The sequence below is a fragment of the Stegodyphus dumicola genome, chromosome 9 (assembly GCF_044657685.1).
Source record: "Stegodyphus dumicola isolate Sdum_Otavi_A_Nest chromosome 9, ASM4465768v1".
NCBI lineage: Eukaryota > Metazoa > Arthropoda > Arachnida > Araneae > Eresidae > Stegodyphus > Stegodyphus dumicola.
Window position 1 is genome coordinate 71131736 of NC_140776.1, and position 26799 is coordinate 71158534.

Genomic DNA, 26799 nt, shown 5'->3' on the forward strand with positions numbered 1-26799 from the left:
CAAAATTAACATTGCTTTGAAATCATGAATAAACACATCAGAATCAATCTTTAGAATTTGGTTGGAAAAGAAGTATTTTCATTACCCAAGTTAATTAAAATGTCCAAAACTAATAACAAAAAACTTACTTTCTCCCTGAATAAACTTATTAATGTGTCATTATTGTCGAACACGAACTTTGCATAGTTCAAAATACAATTTTTGAATAATCAGTGAACATAATTGTTTATCAAAAGTTATTAAACATCCTATTAATGACCATAAATATCAAGGCCTACTCCAAGAATAGGTGACGTAGACAGCTACTTGAGACCCTATTTTTAAAAATGCCATTTAAATTGTTCTAGAAAACAAAAACGAAATAGAGATATATTTTGTATTGAGTTGTTGAAATATTTAATTTATACGGGCGCAAATTTTCTAATCACTAAGGCTTCCAAAAATTCCGGGTCTGATGATTGCCTACAAGCAAAAGCGTATCCTATAACCAAACTTTTGGTGCTTGGTTGAAGAAATGTAATGAAATGAACATTACCAGAAATTTACCTTTGTTAGTTAAAAAAAATAGTGATCAATTTAATAATAAAAATAATATTTTTAAATGGTTAATTTATACTGCCATAAAAGGTTTTAAGAATATTTATATTTTCTTTTGGTGTACTATTACATTATTAAATAATTGAACTATAAATTTACGTCAAGTAATGTGGTGCCTATCGTAAGAAGCTATTGCAGTAGGTTATGTGAAAAGATTTTAGGGATCACCCAAATATTTGTTATTTTTATCACAAATAAATAATAATTTATACGTTATAAGAAAAATTTGTCCTTCTTAGTAACTGAATATTTACTAGGTTATTACAAGTATTTGAGTAATACTTTTAATAGCTGAAGTAACAATAGGAAAATATTTAAGAATGATTTATTTTTTATATTTAGTTTTTGCAGCTAATAAGCGCATAATCATTTCTCTGTTATTTTCTATTCATATGACAGTTTTTAGACTCTTCGATAAATTTTGGAATCATCATTCTCATTAATTTACATAATAATTATATAATTTACATATTCTAAATAAACAGATAAGCAAAAAAAGCCAAAAACATCAGAAATATTTCTTTTGTTACGATCTTGCGTTTTCCGCTCTTTTACATACTTGATGTAAATCTAAGTTTTTCTATTGAATAACTAGCACACGAGTAAAATTTAGAATTACTTTAATGGAAACAACTTACCTGCTTTGACCACTATTATAACGCTTCCATTTTTAGCTCGATATGGTAAGAAGCCAATAAAGTTCTCACGAAACACATTATGGACAACATCATTACTTTCAGAATCGTAAAAGCTCTTTTTCAAACGTAGTTTGTATGTGTTCTGAACCATCTTGAATGCTCTATCCACGTCATACTTCTTTCCTCTCAAATAAGCCAAGAGACAAGCATCGTCCATTCGGACGAATAAATTCTTTTCAGCTGCGAAAGAAATAAAAATTAAAGAATTAAAAGAAAAATTCATAACAAGTTTCTTGACTTTGTCGTTTACCTATCAGCCGAATAAATTTTCTCCATTACTGACCACACTTTATTGAGAAAAATGCATATATTAAATTTTAAATTTATTTCATTAAGAGAGAATTTGCCCAAGGATTCTAACGATGAATTAAAACAGCCATTCATAAAAAAATATTTATTCAGATATAAAGTACTTCACTTTCAAAATAGCAAAAAAAGAATAAAAGTAATTTAATAAGCAGAATAGATTGTTTACACGATTTTAATGAAAGTATGTGAAACTTAAGTCTGTGGAAAACTTTTAAAAATTTAATATTAAGTGTAAAATATTTTGGGGCAGCTGAACCTGAAAATGGCATTAGGGTTTCGCTACCCCTCGTTAATTTGATTCCGGTTTATGTCAAAAGTTTCTTGACTGGTGCATTCTTTCGCATGGCATATTGAGCTAAATAAACAGTTAATTGAATGAAATATTTCAGTAAACAATAATACGTGAAAAAAGTAAAATAAATATTTATTGCGGATATTAAAATACAAATATTTACATAGAAAGAACTCTTAGTTAATTTTGATTTAAACTTGTCCTGTTTATTTATAAAACTGCATTTATTATTCTTTATGTAGTATGATACTTTGGAATTTCGCTGTTTAACATCCATATATAATCTGCAGTCATATTATTAACAATCCGCTCATTTCGGCTTATTTTTTCTTTTTCTTAACCCCTTGGCGGCTAAAATCCTGTTCTTGCTTGGTATTTAATTGTATCAAAGTCTATATATGAATTTGAAAATTAAAATGCTTTAACTGAACAAGCAGCTTCAAGACCTTTTTCAGTTCATCTTTAAATAGAGTCATACAGTCAAGATGCCGCCCAACCGGTGTAGTGGTTAACGTCGCTGACTGCCGTGCCGAAGGGCCCGTATTTGCTACTCTTTTTAAATTAAAGAGCGTTATTTTAATTTATTTATAAAATTATTTAAATGTTATTGAAGAATATTAAAATTCAGCACTGCTAAAATATAAAATGTACTCTTAATTACTTAAAAAATTTTCAAGTTAAAATCAAACCCAAAATAAAGTTTTGAGACTTTAATTAATTATAAAGAAAAATTTTAAGCAAGCGAATCAGTTTCAGATTTTATAAATTTAAATATATATTTTTAATTAAAAATATTTTTTGGAAAACTAAAAAAATTACACATAATATAAAATATCTTGTTGTTAAAGGGAAACTAAAGCTTGCAATTTAATAATAAATTTAGAGGAACGAGCAAGTGAGTTATTTACCTTCTTAAAATGAATAAGATTTTTGTCAAAAAAGTTATTTCACATTAAATAACAAAATAAAATAGAAAGGAAGAAATATTTAGAATTTTTGAATTAAAATGCATTTAAATGCATACATGTATACCTAAAGACAACATAACCTAATACTTGCATAACTTTTTTAATTATTGTTTGGGTGCATAAATTTAGAGACACAGGGAAAAAATCATGCAACTTAGTTGAATTCACAAGAATTTCAAGAACAGAACGGAAATTTATACAGAAAAAATATCGAAAATGTAGAGTAAGTAATACTTTTTCCAATGTGTAGAACGATGTAATTAAATGTGACCTGATTTTATATTTCTTTATATCTTCACTGTATTATTACAACGACTATTGTTAATTACTTGTAATAAAGGTTGTGTAGTCTAGAACCTCTGTGGCAAACACGTATGACAATAAGAAAAGAGGAATATTAAAGAAGTTTTGCTTTCATTAATTTTCAAACGAACATGTGATAGAAAACGTGATGTTTTCCCGAGGATCGTCCAGTCATCAGGAAGTTGTTATTTACAAAGCTTTAATTGGGGCGCCCTTTGATACTTCAATATACACCGAATGCCTCGGCATTGATCATTATACCACAGCCCTAGATCTTTCGGCCAGTTGACAGTTGATGGATGCGGTACTTGTCAAAAAGATTAGTTCCGAAGAATTTTTAGTATTAAGTTTGAATTTCCGTAAGGAACTCAGTTATTTCTTCTGTTCCGTTTCTAAATGTTTTCGATTTATTATGTTAACGTGTTTTGAGATATTCAGAATTTAGTCATTTTTCCATTGAATATAAACTTTGCCATTTATCATTGTCAGATATGTGTGAAGTAGTAAATATTCTGGTATTCAGTCTCTGTGAAAATCATCTTTGTTATATAATCAGAAGAATGCGGCAAAAAACGTGATTTTTCCTTTAAGAGAGAAGAGAAAAAAATGTATTATTTGCGGTTTCTTCTCGACATGCGCATTCAAAAAGCTGTGTCACGAATTGTTTGTATTATTTCCCCAAATTCTTTCACGAGAAATAGGACGCAGTAACAAAGAGAAGAACATTTAACCAGATTTCTAGATAATTTTGTGCCAACATGAAGTTTTGAATGATAATAGTCTGTTTAGTTTTCTCATTAAATATTTGAGAACTCTGAAAGTATGCTTTCTTTCTTTATAGTTAATTTATTACTATATTTTCCCATTATTTTATTGCTCTAGAGCTAACACAAATTTTATGAGATATATATTTCATACTAACACTAAATTATCCGAGCCAAAGGAAGTTTGCATAAACTATAGTTTTTGTTTTATTAACCAGGTCTTAATTAGAGAATTATAAATGTGCTTTCTCATTCGTTACAGCTAATTTACTACTATACTTTCCCATTATTTAAGTACATACTACAATTAACATAAACTTTAAGAGACATGATTGATAATAGACTGTAGATTTTCTGAACTAAAGGAAATAGAGCTATTATGGGCAACGCAATATACCACTCCACAAATCACGAAAGCTATTTTTGGAGGGCAACGAACGTACAAATGAATAGAAAATATTAAACAAAATTGTATTGCATAATACATTTACATCTCTATATTACTCTAAATATTTGAAGTCATTTGATTGCATTGCTGTTTTAATGTACTGTTATAATATTATGAATGGTTTTATTTAGTTATGTATTTATTCGTTGCTCTTACATAGATAATTTTATGATTTATTTTGCTTGTAAATATGTTTGTAGCCACGTATTGTGTACGTAAGTATTTATTTCGTACACAAAACTATAGATTTTGGAATTTTGAGTCAAAGTACGTTTAAATTGTAAAACTAGCTACACTCGAACCTGACGAACCTGACGAGACTTGGTAACATTTAACGATTTCTCGCCAATTAGATTACTTTCTGGAACTTTCGGGAAAATACATGTTCAAAGGTCTACGAAGAGTTTTCCCCTAAGCTTGCAGAAGGCCATTCTAACTCAGAATAATGCCTCTGTTATACTAGACTCTTGTTCATATTGCACTGTATAAGTACTGCTTCGAGAGCTAGAACAGATTAGCTGTTAATGAGCTGTGCTTCAAAGAGAATTAGATGAATTTCGTTTTAGAGTTATTGCTGTGAATGATTTCGGGATTGATCACATTTTTGGTGCTCCAAGGAGAAATTACGTAATATCAAGTAGTCTTTGAACTATTTATATCTATTTTTGAGTTGTGTATCAGTAATTTGTATAATAAATTGCCAATTGCTTCCTGATTATGTGGGTTGATTATTTAAAGGGACATCAATGAACGTGTAGGCCGCAACAGCTCGTGTCAGCATTGTAGATACCTACGAATGCCTGTAATCAGAAAGATGCAAGAGTAGCAGAGATACATAAATGATTGCTGATTCCGAAAAAAAGCAACAGCGAATTCAGTGGAAATAAAGTGCACCGTAGAAGCGAATGTAGGAGGGAAGGAAGCAGAAGAAATGAAACAAATTATCTAATTTTTCAGCCGTTTATAAAGTGAAAAACCATGAAAGCAGCAGGTACTGTTGAAATCAGGAACAGTATTATTTCTGTCGAAGGGAAAATTGCCAGTGTTGCGAATGAGAGAGTAACCAATATAAAAAAATTAATTAAAAGATTAAGAAAGTTACTTCAGAAATTTCCATATTTATGAGAAAGAAATTTTAGTACTAGAAAAGAACGCTCTGAAAACGATTTGATCTGCAAGCAACGTCTTCAGTATACCCTTCATGAATGACTCTCTGCTATGAACAACATCTCGATTCACTCTGCTCGGATCATAATCTTTCGTCATATGACAGAAAGTCATCATGGAACATATACGAAGTACAATTTGGAATGGCTTCGAAGGCAAATTAGTGGGATAAAGAGTTTGTAATGTTTATCCTAAATTTTTAAAATTATCTTTAATTAAAGCTACGTTCAAGTCCCTCCTAATTTCAGCTTACAATTTCCTACCAGAATGTGGTTTTAGAATCAAGGTTAATGCAAGTGAGTAAGAGCGTATTTAAGTCGAAGTTCCTCTGACGTTTAGAGAGCCAGAGTTTCTGACTAGCGCAGGTTCTTCTTTTGGCTACACTCTCTCTAAGCTATTACTACACTTGGCCGTATTTCAGGCCCTTTATAGAGTCGCCAACTTGGTTGATATTTAGGAGCCAACTACTTCGAAATCTTGATAGTTTTGGCTATATCTTTTTAGTTAAGCTTTAGTTAAGTTTTATTTCTTATTACTTTGAGTTCAAGCCCAAGTAGAAGCTTTGCTGTACGTCCTGAGAAAGGGACCATCTGTTAAATTCTCATTTTTAAAAGTAAAGTGTAATTAACCCTTCTCAAGTTTTACGTTTATTTTTCTGAACTAAAGTGATTATTCGCTTACCTGTTCACGAGGTTCCTACACACTTAGCTGTTAGGTAAAAGGTTGAAATACTACAAGTTTAATTTGGCTGCAATTTATGATAGATTGCTGCTGACATTTTATAGAGGCTTCCAGCTGAAAAAGGGTTCAGATACTGACGATTTAGTTAATCGCGGTTTGAAGGAGCAATTCTCAAGAATCATTTCCCACTGCAGCTCGAAATCAGACAGCAAAAAGTGGAACAGGCTCTTATATAAAAATTAACTAGAAAAATTAACTCAGCTGCCATTTTTCAGAGTGCAGCCGAGATATTAAAGACACAATGAAACTCTAATATTTTCTGCATGCTATAGGGTTTCTGCTATTGGGCTATACGTCCTTTAGATAGGTGAAGAAAAGGATTTGAAGAGTGGACGCCATGAAAGTGAAGACTGCACAGAATGTCAGTAGAAAAGACTGTCGACCTGTAAGGGGTATTAGCAGTACGGAGGATACAATGCTGAAAGTGGTGACGGAACTGATGATGGAAGCATCCAAGGCGAAATGAAGGTGTAACAACAGAAAAGGAAATAATGGAACTGTAATACAGAAGGACATTTATGGACACTTATATACATTTATGGACATTATGGACATTTATGGACCTCCAGTTCTAGGGACCAAAAATGTTTCGAACGATCAACTGCGAAACTAACAAGCGTCCATCTCGAGAGGCACTGGTTGTCGTATGTACGCAATTAAACATACAACGGTCTTCAAATATCTTCACTTTAAGGTGGAGATCAAGAGCTGTGCATAGAACAAGAAATCAACGGCATTTCGTCTCGCATGACAGTAGACAGCAAAATGAACGCAACTATTTTGAGATCTGATAAGCCCGTATTTTTGCGGAAGGAGAGGACATAAATTCATATTCCGTTGTGACAAGTTTTGTGCAAAATTTCATTCATTGGAGCAAGTTCAGCTGAATTAAAAGATTAAACTGCAAGAACAGAATTAAACGCTAATCAAATTCAAGATGAAAGTACTTTAATAAAAGAATTTATAATCGACTTCTGACTTCATACAGTGATGTGGCTTTCACGAATGTGACCCAGCATCAGATAGACATTTGAAGGAATTCGCCAATCAAGGAACATATCTTCGGCATCTTCCTTTCCCAAAATAAGGGAAAGTCGGAAAACTTCTGAAGAAGATGCAGGGCAGTAATAATATTGAGCCTTCGTCTAATTTTGGATATCAACTATTGTCTTAATAAAGAAGAAAGCCGGTTCCAAAAGATTTTTTGTCAACAACAGACGTCTAAATAACATTAGAAAGAAAGACTATTACTCTTTGCCTAGAATCGACGACTTCTTAGACACATTAACAGAAAAACAATGGTTTTCCGCTCTGGGTTTGAAAATCGGGTAATTTTTTTTTTCTTTCTGATAATTTTATAGCTATTTCTGAAGTAGAATATTTTGCTTCATATTTTCTTCTTTAGTAGATCTACAAATATTTTACTCAGTCATTTAAAACAGAAATAAAAATATAAACTCACTTCTATATTTTTTCTAGAACTAAAAGAAAAGATTATACTTCAAAGATAGGTAAATATTCGTTTGTAATTAGTTCTGAAAGTCGTCAGACAGCATCGTCTTTTTTGGCAATACTACTGAACGTTCCCCTCGGTATTTCAACTCAGCAAAAACAATCAACTATTATGTAAATATGAAAGTATAATATTTGTAAAATATTTCTCGATCTATTTGTCCTGTCATTTTTGACGTAATCAAATTGTTCCGATCTTACCGAAATCAAAGCTTGTTCCAAATAACATAACAGTTTGCACAAACTTTATTGTTTAAAGAACATATACGTGACAGAGATTGAAAAAGTATTTTATTTCAGTTACTGGAATTAACTAACAACTATGATCAAAATAAGTGGATATCGCAAGTTCTATTTCATGAAAATACTTTTACACTGGGTTTATAAAGTTTATTATATGTTAAGCAATTTAAAACGGAAACTATATTTTATACGTATTCAAAGTTGATTACAATTCAAAATTTAATTTCAGAAAATAAAAAATGGATATTTAAATTATATGAAACACTTTTTTGTTTTATCTTGAAACTAATGCTCTTTATGGTTTTACTTTTATAGTTTGCTATTTTTGAATTTTTGCGAGTAATTTTATCTATAATTTTGAGTGTGAATTCAAGTACCTAGCTTGCTTATTAATTACTGTTTCATCCATTTTCATCAATTATTTTACAAAATATTAACATGCGAAACATTCCATCGTCGTATTTGTTTACTGGGAACAGCTATAAAGATCAAATTGTAATAATTATTTAAGAATTAATAGTTTGAAAAATTAAATTACGCTTGATTTAAAATTTTTATTTTATTTTACTGAATGTCTTTCATTCCAAATTTTCAGAAACATATTTTCTGATGATCCTTTTTTTGACGGGATTGCAGTATTAATTGCTGTATAGTTCATGGAGACGCTAACCGGGATAGTGGTTAGCGGCGCTGATTGCTGCACCGAAAAGCTTGGGCTCGAATCCTGGAGAAAGAATGGATGTTTGTAAATGTATAGTGTCTGTGAAGCCTCGTTCAGCTCTAAATGTCCGTCGAGCCGAAAGTCCTGTCGAGAGATTGTGGTAGAAGAAGAGGGGTGTACCGTCCCCCAGAGATGTTCTTCTTTAAAATTGGGGGCAAAACTGAGTAATGTCGTACTGTCACCTTCATGGTACCCAAGGCCCTTGCCACCGAAAGGCGCAATCCCGACTCCTCGCCAAGATGAATTTCGTGGGCTTGATCTGATTCAGAGAAGCGAGATTAATAACAACAGCAATATTTCATGGAACTATGATGTGCTTATTTTTCATCTGTTTCCATTATTTGATATTTTCCTATTATTTTTCATATGGGTGTATTGTATTGAGAATACGGCAGAGCACACCAGAGCTATCTGCCTAAGAGGAGGGATGCCTTCGTGGAGGACTTTCTAAGGGAAACTGGCTCATTTTTCATATAAGAGAATCGGTATATAAGTTATTCCATTAGCAGAACTTAATGTTGACTTGCAGAAGTTTAAGTTGTCTATGATCTCTTAATCTTCATCTTAGTTTCTTTTTACATATATTTCATTAATAATCAAATAAAATATTTGTATATATGAACGTATTATAATGCCCAAAAATACGCAACGGAATGGAAAAATAAATGTTCTGTATAAAGTTTGCAGCTTATAACAGTAAAAATTAAAATCATTCGTGTTTATTTGCACTTAAAATATTTGTCAATTTAATGTATAAAATACTTAGATAATTCATTGTTATATAAAACTATGAAACATATTTCAGAGAAGCTAAAATATTAAAAAATCGACTTTTTTTTCAAAATAGGCTCTTGATTGAAGAACCTCGCTCCTTATCTGCTTGTTTCATATTCTGCTTTTTATATTTATATGCATATATGAAAACAGAACTGCAATAACTAAATAACGTAGAAATCCCTTGTATAATGTCACGTGAAAAAGACTTTGCTGAAAAGAAAACTCAGGAATTAAACCCCCATTCCTATCATTACTAATCTTTATTTAATTTTAACTAATTGTTTAAATTAAGTAGAAAAGTTAACAGAGACTTTAACAATATAGAAAATTCTTGAAGATCCCAGCTAAGACTCGCATAGTCTTGACATATAATTGAAAAGAAAGATTTTATTTTTTACTCATTCTTTTTCTTCATTATCGTTTTAACTGTGCATAACACATTGCATTTATCTTGGTCCACATGTGGAACTCTTCTTTTAAGAAGATATTCAGTTAAAATTCAACTTAAAGGGACTGCTAAGGCAGAGTTTTTAAGTATAAAAGGGGGTGATATATTTATGCATCAGGCGAACTGTGATGCCACTTACATTGTCTTTTTTTTTTAAGAAAAGTTACTTACTTTTTATTATATTTTGTTTGTTTATCGTTAATCTTAATTTCGATGTAACAGATTATTTTTTAAAATTAAATTCGATTGGGTATATATTTGTTTCACTTAAGAAAGCTTAAATAAATTTCTATCGTTTTCATTTATTCAAAAATGGTGTTATTATATTGAACAATGGAAGGTAATCCAGAAGAAATGCAGCCTTCTCTATTTTTACTCTTTGAGAAAAATTTCTTCTTTATCATTAGAAAGAATACATTTTGCAATAGTTGTATTTGCACATTGAAAAAATACAAGAATAAAAATTGCTTTTTCAAAATTAATTTATTAAACTATAAAAAATTTTTAATATGACAACAACCCGAACAGCTAAATGCGTGTAAATGACGACTTTTACATCATTTATAAGCTAACACAAATGCAATTAAACTTCTGCAAACAATTAAATTAAAAAGATTTTAATTGCAGTGTAAAATTAATCTAAAATAAAGAACAAATAAGAATTAAAATGCATGACACGCCTGTTATGTAATAACTAATCCATCTGCGTTGGAGGATTTTTGTTTGTTTTTTTTGTTTATGAAGCAGACTCAGGAAGAATCTTGTCCTAAAAAAACACCCTTATTAAGAGAAATCGCGTGTGTATCAACACTTGATTCCACATTTGCTTTTAAATTTGAGGTACAATGTCACAAATACTGCTTAAAGAAATACGCGTGTTATTGCACTTTTGTCAGGTACTTAGTACTGTTGATTAACTCAGAACTCATTGACTTCAAAAGCGTTTATCAGAACAATCAGTATTCAACGCATCGTTGCCATTATTTACGCTTAGTTCCCTATATAAATTTCCCACTCTATTCAGCTGGTTTCGGCACACCTTTGACACCAGTTCCGCGTTTTGTTGCAAGCAGTGGGTTGATTCGTTTCCTAGATGACACTGGTGACCTCTTGTTGTTACGAAACAATGATATATGCTTTACTTTTAGAGGGTTCCTTGGGAACTCAAAGACCGTCTTTGAGATAACGCCTGGCATTGTAGAATTTTACACATTTTCACTGTTCCCTTTAGAAGCAAAAGAGAAAAATGAATTTACCAAAGAGTAAACAGCGGCCTGAAATAGTGTTTTGGGTGCTGTTATATAGCGGAAATAAAGAAAACCCGCAATTAAATAGATGGGTTATGATGCGGCATTCATAGCCAAGAGTGTTCCATTTTGGGGTTAAGTCCGTTTTTTTAAACGAAATATAGTAAAAAGCATATCATATAAATAATAAACATCTTTCCAACAAACCAGTAAGTTTCTAATAAATAATGATAAGCGAAATATTTATTAAAATATAACAAAAGCTTCCATAGTTTAATACAAAAATAAATTCAAAACGTATGCTAAAATCTTGATTTTTACAGAAAAAATTTATTCTCTGCCTAAAGTGTGATTTAGGTAATTTCTAAAAAATATATTTTATAATGCTACGGTATCCTGCTAGTAGAAGCTATGGTAGAATTATTTATATTTCGTTAAATTTCCTCGGAATTCGAGAATACTTACTTCGTTTTCTGCGAAGTTTAAAAAGAGTTAGTCGTATGAAATTTCATTGGAGCGCAGTCTTGTTTTCAAAAATCTAAAATGGTTGCAAAAATGCGTCTAAGTTTTATATTCTTTTTCGTCTATTATTTTTGTTTTGAAGTTTGCATATTTTCAGTTGATTTACATTCTGTGATTTGCTATGAAAAATTCTGAAATTATTACAGTGATTTGGGTTACAGTTGTTAAAATATTATGTAGGAAAGCATAATACCCGATAGTTTAAGATGCACCTATAGTTATAGGGAGGCCTGGTGGCACAGTGGCTAGCGCATCGCGCAGCAGCACCACAGGTCCGGAGTTCGAATCCCGGGCTGGGCAAGGTCGACTCAGCCTTTCATCCTTTGATTTACATCCCTTGGATCGATCAAATGAGTACCAGGTTCGCTTGGGGACTAAACACTGGTGGTCCTGCGACAAGCTGACCACTTGTTCAGGGCATATGCTTTTGCACCCCGGGGCCCACGGTCAAGAAGGCAGATCTCGTGGCACTGCAGGACTTGGCCCATTAGGGCTGTTTGCACCACTGAGTTTTTTTAAAGTTACAGGTTTCTAAGGTAAAAGATTTCCTAAATCAAAATATTACAATCATTTGATGCGGTTTGTCAATCATGAAAATAGTTATCATCTTTGTCATATATTAAAAATGCAGAATCGCCTGTTCCTGTAAAAAATAAATTTTAATAAGAAATGTGATATAAAGTGGGGTAGGGAAAGGGTGGTGTTAAATGTTTTACAGATGCTTAGAAAATTTAACATAATTCTCTTGATCTAAATGCAAGTTTTATACAGATTTCCCATGCTGCGTATTAGATTGTCCAGTAGTTCCTGTGATAGCAATGTATATTAACGATGAATAACGCTCTGTAGGTCCTAGAGAGTGCTATGGAAGAACTGCAGTGTGGCTAGTTGGGGTCCAAGTGCGTTCTTCTCATGCTGTTTCGGATTTAGATCAGGAGAAAATGCAAGTCAAAACATCCTTCGCCCTCAAGAACACTAATGCAGCATTATGGGGGCGAGAAAACTGTTGTAGTTTAAGAATAAGTTATCGATTGCACTCCTAAACAACTTGACATAATGATAAAAAGTTTTAGTCATCCAATATCTGTATATTTCAGAATCCATAGTTGCACTGGTAAAAATGTGTAGGTTAGTGAGGCCATTCAAATTAGTGAGGCCTTAATGCATATGTTTTCCTCCCTTCTGAATTGTAATATGTCTGGATCACTCTCCAAATACGAGTATAAACGAGACTTATAAATAAACAGAGCTCAGTTCGAGTCTCCACGCACGATGATCTTTACTACAATGTAAACAAGTGCATTTTTCATTCGTAGAGTACTGGACATAGCTCATTTCTTTGCATACAGCCTCATTTATGCAACCTGTTACTCACTGTTGTTGTTGTTACTTATGCTCACTTGCCTGATAGTAACATCAGCCCAAGCCCACGAATTCCTCGTAGTAATGAGCGCAAGATATTCCTGTCGTTGGCAACAGTCTTGAGCACCATACAGGTGACAGTGCGATTTAGCTCCGCTCTGCTCCCCACAATTTTGATGGAGAGCTCCCCAAGGGGGTAGCTCACCCCTCTCCCCTACCACCAAATCACAGGAGAGGACTTTCGGCTCGCTGCATAGAGTGCCGCCATGCCTCACCGACACTATACATTTGCAAACAACCATGCTTTCTCCGGGATTAGAACCCAGGCCCTTCGGCACGGCAGTCAGCGACACTAGCCACTACACCGGTTGGGCGGCGTTACTCACGGTAAACCTGGATAGGCGCTGCCTATAAGTGCAGCGAACTCCCTTGTTATTTGGGGGCCCACCAGCGGCCGAGCGGTAAAGTCGCTGAAAACTGGTAGTTCGGTCCAAGGTTCGAATCCCCCGAACGGGCTGGCTGCATGGGCGTTTTCGTGGTTTATCCCATGTGTAACGTGTATAAGAGCCAGTTTCCCTTAGAAAGTCCTCCACGAAAGGCATCCCTCCTCTTAGGCAGATAGCCCTAGTGTGCTTTGCCATAATTAAATACACCACACCACAAGACCATCATTCTTGTTATCTGGGCGCTCATCTCCGTTCGTTCTCTTTTTCTTTCATCATGTCCTGAGAATCTGTCGTCGACTTTGATCTGCTTTTATCCTTACATCGTTACATTTAAACCGTTTCCCATTTTCTAACACGATGCGTTGGACTAGTTTAGACCTATGTTAGTGTTTGCCCTTCTTCCATTCTCCCAGTCTCAAACCATTTCTCACAATCCTTCATATGCCCTTTTTATGACATATTCCAATGCGACTGCTCAAATGCGAAAATTGTACCTAACTGCTTGAACAATTTATGAAATTATATGTTTAAGCACTTCTTTGCACTCCTTTTCCCACGATGCTGAAGAACGGCAGCAAAAATTTGGATATTTCGGTAAATCTTATTACACAATATGAGAACATTGACTTTGACCTTCCAACCAATTACTTTTCATTCGATTTTACATAATTAACATAAAGCACCTTTTTGTAATTCATAAGTTTCTCAGTCAGTGTTTAGTTTTCTTGATTTGTGGAAAAGAAGAGTTATTCAAATGCCTTATGAATAATTAATTTAATTTTCAAGATTTTGCTTGAAAGGGTTGAGGAGAAATATCGTATGAAATCGCACTAAGCATGAAAATATGTATTGAATTATATTTTAATCGAGGGAATTGATTTCGGGAAAATTTCATGAATTGATTTTCTTTTATTACTTTTGACAATGTAAACATCAATATCTTTCGACACGTATGCATTATAGTTAATTAATGGAAAGTAGAGAATTCAAATAATAAATATTTGCATGATTTTAAGAAATTTTTCATTAAAATATCTTCGCTAATTACCAATTATGTTCATATCTTTTGAAAGTGTTGCTTATGCATTTGAAAGTGTTGCTAAGTGGGAAACTTACAGTTTCAGAAAAGATTACAACGTTTTGAAATATTTTGATCTCCTTTCTAGAACAATAAGAAAACAATAAAAGTTTTTCGATAATATAATTATTAATTTAAAACGTTCTTTCTTCAGACTTGAAATTTTATAAATAAATATTAAGCACAATCTAACTGAACTTTCAATAACTGAACTGAGCACAATGTTGATATCTAACTGAACTTTCAGAATTTCATCATTCGTCAAGAAGGATCGGCAGAATCAAAAACTAAAATTAATAAAAGCATTTTATATTTACGTTAGATTTTTATTTTATTTGCACAGCGGGAAATTGAACTCAAACTCATCGCGAAACTCAAACTCATCGTGAAACTCAAACTCAAACTCAAACTCATCGTGAACTTTCAACATTTTAAGATAACTGTTTATACTTGTTGTAAAACATGATATATGACTTTCTGTTTCATTAAAATCTAAATATTTCTCTGAAAGACCTGCGTCAAGGAAAACTATGTTTTGAAACGGAAGTTTTAGTATACTAAAATGATCTTTTGTATTCTAATAGTCAATTTTGGTTTAAAATAGTTTCCTTTCCTGCCTAATTGTTAACGTGATTAATTGTGCATCATCATAACTAAGCGTACATGTTTTCATATTTCTCAAACTAAATAATTACGCATCCTATGAATATGATGTTTTTAATGCCATTTCGCAAATGAAATGAATCAGTTTTAAAATAAAGGAAATTAAGCAAATTTTATGGAGGGGTTACATTTCCTTATCTTATATCTAGCCACGTTTTTAGAATCCAAGAAAATTCAGAATAGTGAACATTACAGTATGCTGGAATACATTTAAACAAAAGTTGTCGAAAAAGCATTTTACCGCTTGAAATTCGCATTTCAGAGAATGCAAATTATTAAAAGCAAAACAGAATTAAATTATTAAATCCTATAAAGCATAAAAAGAGCAGTTCTTACATTTATGTCAGATAATGAAAAAAAAAAAATAAAAATAAAAATAAAAATAAAAAATAAAAACCACAAACGGATTTTCTCACCTGCTAAAAGCTTACGAAATTTTTTAAGACAAGCTTCTTTTCTCTCTTCAGTTTCTCCCAGTTCTCTCTTTGCCATTTCCTTTAACTCCTCCGTCAGGTAACCCATTTCATACGGAAGGTATTCTAGTTTTTCGTCGTATTTTTTATCAATTATAGGCTTGAGTTTTCCCATCTGTACTTCATTGGGATCGTTGCGAGGATTGTACACTAGATGAGAGTTATCGGGTTTACCTGATGGCATTTTTGCTGTGAATTCTTTAATTATATACACTGTCAGATGTTTTGTAATGTTTGTGTTAATACTAAATCTGCAAGAAAAATATACATTCATTAGAAACTTTAACACACTTATAAAATAGATTATATTCTTATACAGTTTACATTCAGATTCATTCACATAGATTTTGATCACTTTACAGAAACATAGTTTTAAGTACAAATATTTATTTATATAATTTATAAATCTATGGAATCAAGTGGAAAAATATAAACGATTTGAACAAGTTAATTGTTTAGTAATTTTTTACTTAAGCAATTACTACTCTTTCTTTTAAAAATTTATAGTAATTTGTTATTTCTGTAAAATAATATAACTTTGAAATCGCGGTAAAAATTTGAAATATTAAAATCAAATGCCAAGCAATTAAAAATATTTTTGTTTTAGTAAAGAAAATTTTGATTTAAAATGAAGTAATAATATTAATAATTTAAAGATTTAATAATGCGGTTCACTTTCAAGCTTTCTTGGTTTCCTTTCTTGCCAATGACAATAAGCTTAAGTTAATAAATATTCGCTAATAGAACATAATTCCAATTTAATACTAAATTATAAAATTTATTTTAGTTAGTTGATATCTAACTGAACTTTATAATAAATAGTGGTATTCTTTTCTGAATTTACATCTTGCATTTGAACCATGTATGAAAACAATGATAAATGTAAACCTCATTTGAACCGAGATGACGAAGGTTGTGTTTGAGCATTTTGTTAAGAAAGCCTTTATACTAAATCACACTTTCGGAAGATTCATCGAATATCATTGAATGCAAGAATTCATTGAAAGGACTAAGTATTCATCAATGTTGAACTAAAAGGAAGTAAAAATTTGCCAAAATAAAGTATGATTTAGCATAAAGGAAGTTGAAGTTGAAAACCTTTTACTGTAAGATAACAGCTTTCCTTTTAAAAGAACAAAAGTAAAAAATAAAAATTAATTTTGTCTTTTCTTTGACCAGCTTTTATTCACCATAATAAGTACTATCATACAGTCTCTAATTAAAAAAAATTCTTCTACATAAGCGCTCTTATTTTACATTGGATTCCCTGCAACACAAAGAGTTAAGTGAAGAACATTCACTTTTCGTTTATATCAACAGATTACTTCCTTTACTCTTGTTCATTCTGTTATTTCCTTTCGCTTCTGTCAAACTGTCTGTTATCATACTACCGACTTTAGATTAGAATAACACATACTTCGTAATTACTTTGTTTGGCATTTTATTTACCCGCTTTCTAAATTATAAAAAGTATTATTTAATTAAGTTAAATGAGTGAAAAATAGCCGAACGCGAATCGAAGAAGAGTTTTGCATTCATATATTTGTAGTTGATCGCCTGGCATATTTCTGAATATAAGTACATAAGTTATTCGGTTATCCAGTTATATAACAGGAATATATTGATTTTATCGAAAAATATTTAAATAAGCTTCATTATAAGTGCCAATAACAAGGGAGTTAAAATAATTCTAAAATTTAGTAGTGGTAGTACTGTAGCTGACGTAAATAAAAAAACATAAAACAATAAAAATAAGGAGAAATACTTCTTTTGTATTTACACTAAATCTTGAATTTCTGTTTGTTAACTCAAAATCTTTGAGATTAAAATTGTTAAGAATACTTTAACAAGCAGCCATATAGTACATCTACTTGGAATTCGGAGCACATTTACGATGAATTTGCAACACATACTAAGAAGCGGAGAATGGAATCTCGTATGACTACTATCTATGAAGGTCGTGATTTAATAAGGTATGAATGATAATGACATTGATTTGTAAGTATACGTTCTTTTGAAAAGTCAAAGGTTAAATTATAACTATGAAATTCGTTTATGGTTTCATACTTATTTTACTTTCAGGAAGTAGAAAACACTGAATTAATATTTAAGTGACATGCTCTTTACTCTGAAGAGGACTGCATAGTAACTTGCTATTTCATTCATTTGTAACTTTCGCTTTGATTTTACAAACTAATGCTGAATTTTTTGTACTTCTAGAATTAGGAGTTTCGCTAATCAAATCAAGAACATTTTCATATCTAGCTTGGTATTTCGTTTATGCGATAGGTTTACAATACTTTCATTAAGAAAAATTAATATCACTCTGCAGTATGTTTGCTGTTTTTACGAAAACTTCAACTTTATACATAGTGATAACAAATATTTGTTTACGGTTTCTTTAATATTTCTCAAATTTCTGCCAACATGCTTCAAATGGCTAATTTTGATGTTAGTATATTTTTACATTCTCAATATTTTCATAATTATACGCTTTTAGTACACATATGGTGCTTGTTTGTACGGTTGAAAGTTCGTCACCGATTCTTGTCCTACTTCCTAATATACTATCAAGCTCAACTTATGTTCACAATATTTGTGGATGACAGTGCAATGTGGTGAAGCGAAGTTTTATAAATCCAATTTTGAGGTTTTTGAATTCAGTGCGTATATGATTTTTTACACATATCTTCATATAGCGAACAAACTAGAAATCTTAGAAATTTACTGTTTACCCAGTCGAACGAAACACAACTGTAAGGTCCATGTATCTTTGGAAACATAAACTTTGAAATGGACACTTGAAGAATTATCTTCTAGTCTTGTGAAAAAAAACAGAAATCAGAAGAAGGGTGTATAAGACCCTTTTATTCAAACATAAAATTAACGATGACCCAATTTGGGTTGCAAGAAGCCACGCACTTCTGGCTTAACAGAATAACGTAACAAAATACTAATTTCAAGGTGTAGTAGATTAGCCTAACGGATCACAGAATACTTTAACGCGCAGGAAGAACTCTGGTCTATAGTAAACCGGCTGAGACAAGCTGAATGGCTAGAACACTTAACGCTGCTAACGCAAGTCGCTAATAATCACAGCACAACGTGGTCTAGAATAAGCAGAAATATTCTAAAAGTAACTTCCAAAATTATTGCTTAAATAGCGCTTCATTCTACTTTAATCTGAATAAACTCTCGCTATCTCATTTACATTCTGGCATGAAAAGCTGTGGTCAAAAGAGAGTAATAGGAAAGACTTTTCAACTTACAATGAACTATTAGTTAAAAATAAAAAGATAAAGCTCACCCAACTTTTAAATGAAATTTGAATCATAATTTTAATATAATTTTTGTAAATTGTTGGCTTTTTTCTCAAGTATTTCACTTTTATGATTTTAAAATTGCAGTATATAAAATGCAAAATTCTGAATATTTCACAGATTATAAAACAAATTCTTTGTCCGTTTAAAAAAACGAATGGTAAAAAGATATTAACTAAGCGATTTTTTCCATTAAAAAATGCTAAAATGTGACACAGAATTGCATCTTTTTTTGGCAATGATGAGAAAAATAGTTTCGAAGTTAGGCGTCATAAAGAAATATACTGCGTGATTTTTAGTTTTCCCTATTTCATAAGTTTATATGCATTTTTCTCAGCATTTTATTTTAAAATTGATTTATTTAATTTTATTCGGGTACATGATATTATCTTTTATAATATTTTTAGAAACTCAAAAATTTATCTGTTATAAATATTGGAAATTTTGAAATGTTATTAAAAAAAGTGCAAAAATTGTTGATCAAAATAGTCTGATAGATAAGAGTAATGTTTTCAAAACTATTTTGAATTAGTAAAAAATATAGTATAAACAAAAATACCATGGGATGAACCTATTTTTTTAAAAATTCAATTAACAGTTTTACACAATTTAATATCGAAAGGGATTTTTGCACATATCCTTCATTTAACAAACAAACGAAAATTCTCAGTCATTTAGTGTTTATATCATCATAGAGAGCGGGACAGATCTTTAAAATGAAGTTTTTAAAAGATAAAACGAAATTTTTTACTGTTGTTGCGAAGTCGCTGAAAATTTCCATTATTTGATGTAAAGAATTGTTAGAAGTAAAAGTGTGAATACTTTTTGTTAAAAGACGACTTTTCAATTGCATAGTTGATTGATAACGTGTCATTGAACAAAAAAAGACGAATATAAAACAAATAAAAAAGCTCTTATTCAAAACTTACTAAATATCAATGAACTAAAAGGAAAAAAATAATTTATCATGTAGGTTAATGAAAATCATTACGATAATTTCAATAAAATAATCATTTTATACATGAATTAGGGAAATTCCGGTTTAGATTAAAAACAGATTGTCTTTTAATTATTTTTATAACAAAGAAAATGAGATTATTATATAATTATATATTTAATTGCTCCTGAGAGCTCTTTATTAAATCAGATATAGAGACATTTTATACTTCATCTTGAAAAAATTTCAAAATAAAATATTAGCCGTGATATGGTTGCCATGGGTTGCGCCAGCAGCCCATTCATAGCATCGCAGGCTGGCTCATCGAAGGGAACTTGTTGTCGGCATGTTAATACGTCCGTGATTTCAGTTATAACAAAGCATATAGCCATAGTTAATACAGAAAAATAATGCTGACTGAACACAGTTCTAAATGTTATAAGTAACAACTAAAACAGTATTAACGTCTTACTGATATTTATATTTTCTTTACATTCATAAATTAGAAATTAGAAAAGTACAAAAATCTTATTTTCTTGTAAAGAGACCTTGTTTGAGTATGGATCAATTCCCAATCAAGAAGGCGGTTTGTTCAAGCTTCATGTAGTATGCTAAGCAGTCAACAGGTAGTGCCTACTATCAATAATTAGAAAATAATGGAGGTGGCTCACAATGAAGAAGCCGGCCCATCGATAGAAACTTCACCTTAGTTGATAATTCACTTGCTTTTCCAATTACTAAGAAAAACTTGAACAAGATAATGTTTTATACAAATGGACACCTGCTTGAACTACTGTTTACTTTCAATATAATACCTGGTGTCTATTTTGTTTTGTTTAATGGAACGGACTGGACTAATATATGTCTCCAAGACGCTAAATCGACAATTAAATGGGAACAGAATCATTGTTTATGTATTTTCTGTACCAAATGTGTAACCTTTTATGTATAGACATGTTGGTTTTCAACTAATAAACGTTTGTTAAATTTATTTCAGTTATTGATTAAACTTTGAATTTGCTTGATTTAACTTTAGCCTGAATACAAATCGCTGAAAAATTTGAGCAAAATGTATTTTACACCGGAAATTGGAGGGAACCAACCTATTTGAATAATACTGTACTTTTTCCGTTGACCGTATCTTAGTGATATAGGATCTCAGAAATGTGCATTTTAAAAGATTTGAACAATAAACTAGATTATAAATGGGAACGTTTATATTTAAATTTTCATGCAAGACATACTTCTTTGCTTTATTTAAATGCTAGTAACGAAATTTGGAGATAGAAATTAAAATCGCTGTATAATGAATACTTAAATTACTTCAATGAACTTAAATCAAACTAATTGCTTTGCTTCATAGTGAGAGAAATATTTTATGTTATATTTATTGAAATATTTAGTAAAACAGTTTGCCTCCATATTTAGAAATAGCATAGCAATTAGAATAGAAGAGAAACACGCCAATGTGAAGATAAAAATCGCAATAACAACTTGTATTTAGCTTACATATATTAAAACACTCAATCGATTTCGAGGGCAGCTAAAGGTCCCTCCTCATCAGGAGAACGAAATTACTATAAAGGGGAGAAAAAGAAGAAAAATAAAGCATCGGCAAATAAGTCTCAGAAACATGTGGTCGTAACCGGATTTTGAATCAGAGTTACCCTGGCCGCCTACTTTTCTAGCCAGGCTATCTGATCAAACATATGACACATAGATCAAAATGCAAAAAAATTAGCGAAATTAAAAAATAGGGAGCGAGGGGCAACTGCACCTTCACACACCAAAACTGAACCTCGAATGAACCTGATTTTTTTTCTTTTGCGTTTTAGTCTATGTGTTATATGTTTGATCAGATAGCCTGGCTCACTAAAAGTAGGCGGCCAGTGTAACTCTGATTCAAAATCCGGTTACAGCCACGTGAAGTGCTGATAACGACCACGTGTTTCCGATTTTGATTGAGCATAGCAATTGTCTACAAATTAATTCAGCAATAAAAATTTTTTGAAGAAATTCCAAGTTTTATTTCCTGATCAGAACTCTGGTCAGAATTCTTTACCACCTTCAGAGAAAAGGGTTGTTTGTGTATAATGAAATAAAGAAACATTTTGAGAGCTGTTTGGTAAATATGATCATAAACATGAACAATACCCATTGATTACAAGCATATTGTTCCCGTTTGAAGACGGAAAGGTTTAAACAAAAGATTAGTAAAAATTACTTTTATAACCTTGACGCTAAAACGAATGAAATTAAGGAAAGGAAAAATTTGGCAATTTACTGATAATTTATTTATACTTTTCTTTCTTAAATTGTCATGATTAACCGTTAGAAGAAAATTTATTGTAAATTTTATAAGGTATTTGTACTTAATATTTTGCTCTGTAATTTTTAGATTTATACTTCCTTGTTCGTGCATGCCTGTCCAGTGCTTTGACTGCAAGCGTTTTATTCTACTGCAAAAATAGCATGCATCATTTAGAAGAATACAGTTTACAGGAATTTATATTCTCGAGAATTTTCATTAACTATTCAAAGTGAACTGGATTAGTTCTAAAATTTTGTATGCTTTTCGTCCACTACCTATCAGTAATTGTCCTGCAAGGAATAAAACACGCATCATAAAATTTAGTAAAAAAGTATAATTATCTCAAAAATCCCAAATTTAATGTTTTGATGTAAGTACATATATTTCAATGAGAGTTAAAAAAACTCATCAAAATATGCTTGTATTGATTCATACTAATCATCCAAAAGGAAAAAAAGCGGAAATTATTAAAAGATAAAGGAATGATATATTGCATATACTTTGCCAACCATGAATATGTTGTTAGTGAAATAGATACATTATGTTATTTATATTTATACGAAAATTTTGAGAAATCAAACAAAACGTTTGATTGTAGGATATGGAACCACTACATCATCTTTATGACTATCATAGTTTTTGAAATAAGACAAAAGACTAGTAGAATATCTATGATATATTACTATATGCAAATTTTTGTGAAGAATCTGCTTGTTCACTGATAGGGAAATAATTTTAAATAATAACAAAATATAAAAACATGGAAAGGTATTAAACTAATGGTCTGTAGAAAGGAAATTTTCTTTCAAAAATATTTCTAAAGTAATTAAAATAATATAAGAGAAATAGTATTAGGCGACAGTATGCATTGTGTCAATATGTGTATGTATGTGCACATAAAATATAAATATTTAAGAAAATCATATAAATAAATTGCTTTGAATAAAGCTTATAGTTTATTTATATTTTTTATAAGGATATTCGAATCTTCAGGTTACCGAAATTGAATGTCAAATATCAGTTTTAAATAATAAAAGTATTCTTATTTTCATTTTACTTTATGTGGCAATAATGGTCAGAGGTGATCTGATAATAAAAGTAATATATGAACACAAGCGGTACCCGCTTCACTTTTCAATCAAATTACATTATTTGTATTAGCGATCATTTTGTGAAGAAAAATGCGGTGCAGAAATGACATTTTAGTTTTTAATGGTCGTTTTGAGAGTTAGATGTTTTTCTTCTAGATTTAGATCATAAGAAAAATTACATTACCATTTTTATTTCTTTGTAAGACTTGTATTTCTTAATTTCACATTACAATTTCAAAATTTCAAAAATTTACGTATGTGATAAAGCATTTACAAAGTTTGCAATGTGATAGGAAAGCAAGCTTGTGCTAAAATGCAGTTTAATAGCTTTGTGTTTGACTGCAGAAGAAACTTCATCCAAGAACATCAAATAGTATGCCTAAAATGAAATATCAGAACAAGTCTCCAGATAATCATAATCTCGAAATCTTCGAAATTCTTCTCATATTTTAGGAGGAAATGACTGGCCACTGTTGAAAACCACAAAATATCAAATTTTGCCCTTACATTGTTTTTAAAAACAACTTTTCATAGTATGCATTATCACACAAAAATTATCCTAAAAACATTTCTGAAACAACGCAATATAAAATATGTGTAATATTCCGAAAGGTTATAGAAATTTCATGAAGTCTTTCATAAAATGAAATTCCATTTTTTGAAGTCTAGAATGGTTTTGAGTTTCTTGACCTAAAACACAAAATTATGCTTCATTACAACCCATCAATTAGAATTTCCGCGAATATATAAACATATAAAATTAAGCAACAGATTTTAATAAAAATGAAAAAAAAAAATTCAATTTTGAGGAATTTAATCATTTTTATTGTCTTATAGAGACATTAGGTTATTTCGAAGCAGGAGACAGGAAAAATGAGCAATGCCCTCCCAGGGAATCGAACCTCGGACCTCTCAAATACGCGCCGAGTGTGCTGACCATTGCACTACGAAGGCATGCTAAGAAGGCGGGAGAAATACTTTATAACCTTTCAATAGAGTGTTTTAGAAAGTTTAGATTCTAAGACGTTTATAAATTTTAGTTATGTGTTTGTCCTTTTTAAAAATGATTTAACGGAATGTATTAATGATTAAAACCTTGTAGAGCTTTTAACGAAGTTGATATTGCAAATCAATTGAGGATATTAATTTCCTTTTCCTCTTTTTGAATAAATACATCATCAGTATGCCTGTGCATCACCTGTAAGCCAATAGTTTGGTGTAAATATAATAATAAAAGAAAACTTTTCTAAAATATTTTATTTAGTTAAGATATGCATTATAGGTTACAGCCGAAAACATCGCAGCAAAAACATCGCGGACGAAAACGTCGCGGAGAAAACAACGCAAGGCGAAAACGTCGTGCTACAAAACATCGTGGGAGAAAACATCGCAAAGAGAAAACATCGCAGTTCTAAAACATCGTGATACAAAACATCGTCGTCGAAAATAAAGCGGTTCAAAAACTTCGCAGTTTAAAAACATCATCGTCGAAAATATCGTGGTAAAAAATAAAGTATCTACAAATCATCGCATGACGATAACATCGAAGACATGCTTTTTTCAGGCTTTTATGACTGTAAATGGATATTCTCACAATGATTTGTGAGCGAAAGTTGGAAAAAAAGGATAACTTTTACTTTCATATTTTTTATTAACTAATAAATTTTTGCTGAGAAAATAAGAAGGAGATTTAAGCCTAGAAAATTTATGCAACTTATAGTACTTAATAGAATTTTAAACCGACATAGTTAACTAACAAAGGCCATTAATAAATCATATTTTATAAAGTTTTTACTGGTAATTTTTCACGAAAAGTATAATGAGTTGCATTTAATTTTCTATGCTTAAGTTTCCTTCTTACTTTTTCAGCAAAAATTTATTAGTTAATAAAAAAATGTCAAAGTAAAAATTATCCTTCTTTACATCTTGCGCTCACAAATCATTATGGGAATATCCATTTACAATTATTAAAACCTAAAAAAAAAAGCATGTCTGCGATGTTATCGTCATGCGATGATTTGTAGATACTTTATTTTTTACCACGATATTTTCGACGACGATGTTTTTAAACTGCGAAGTTTTTGAACCGCTTTATTTTCGACTTCGATGTTTTGTACCACGATGTTTTAGAACTGCGATGTTTTCTCTTTGCGATGTTTTCTCCCACGATGTTTTGTAGCACGACGTTTTCGCCTTGCGTTGTTTTCTCCGCGACGTTTTCGTCCGCGATGTTTTTGCCGCGATGTTATCGGCGGACACCGCATTATAATAAGAGTACAATATTTTCGTACGTACTAAAAGCTAGTCGGTGCTGCTCAATGCCTGAATGCATTTAAAACAATAAAAATATTTCATTATATTCTGGTACCATTTTTCATAGTAAAAGCTATCTAAATTTCCTGTAAAACGTTTAATCTTGAGGTCAATCCGGAAAAGCTTGAATGTCTCGGCCAAGTGTTATGTCTTACTTATATTTCCTTGTGCTTGGGTACATGCATATCGTCCTTGAACAAGGAAGCGCATTTTGCATATCTGTGCTCTGAAGCGAAGTTCCGATTATCAAAATTCCGAAATTCAAACCTGATTTCTAAGCATTAATACTGGATTAGAAAATACCAGAAACTGCTAAACATATGATTAAAATTAATAAGAAGGAAGCTGAAATTTTGACGAAAACTAGTCGGTTTAATGAGAAAATGCTGCTTTTATGACTTAGCTTTCATTGCATATTTGATGAGAAAAAAGTTATTAATATGAAATTCTATAGTAAGTTTTCTTATTCTTTGTATTCTTATTCCCCTTCCTTTTCTTTTCTTCTTATTTTGTGAAAAATAATTGAGGATGTAAGGTATGAATAATATCATATGTACAGAGAGTGTATGTGTATTGCTTATGTTAAATAATTTATTTATAACTGCTTAGTTATGAATTACTAAGAAATTATATGTCATATGTAAAGCAGTTAATTTTAACTGGTTAGTTATGAGTCACATGACAAAACTGTAACAGACCCTATCGCATGGTATAAGATTCATGAAGGATGTAATATCCCGTTTCATTTGCTGAATATTTTTATTTACTTGTGAGATTTTATATGAATGTCAGAATAAGTATTTTCTGTAAATTTATTGTACTTCATCTTAAAAAGAAATTATTACTTTCTTTTCACAAACAACAGTAGAATTTCCTCAACAAGCTCTTCAAAAATGAGACAAGTATTTTGGAGCTTTTAGCACGTGCGTTTTCATAAGATTGTAAAAAATCTGGTTTTACATATGGGCTCGATCTTAGTTTCTCATTAAACAATTAGATTAAAAGTTAAAAATTAACCTACTACAAAATACTACCAATTCAAGCTCAT

At 31.1% G+C, this 26799-nt stretch overlaps 1 protein-coding gene across 2 annotated transcripts in view; it reads right to left on the reverse strand.

Moving 5' to 3' along the window:
* The window catches only part of LOC118199238 (retinaldehyde-binding protein 1-like), a 139207-nt gene that overhangs the window by 71705 nt on the left and 40703 nt on the right, over positions 1-26799 (reverse strand). For both annotated transcript variants that reach the window (XM_035371037.2, XM_035371038.2), the window contains exons 2-3: positions 15723-16030; positions 1236-1475 (exon numbers count right to left, since the gene is read on the reverse strand). In XM_035371037.2, coding sequence (XP_035226928.1) covers positions 1236-1475; positions 15723-15963 — 481 coding nt within the window. In that variant the 5' untranslated portion in view covers positions 15964-16030. The remainder of the gene's footprint in view (positions 1-1235; positions 1476-15722; positions 16031-26799) is intronic.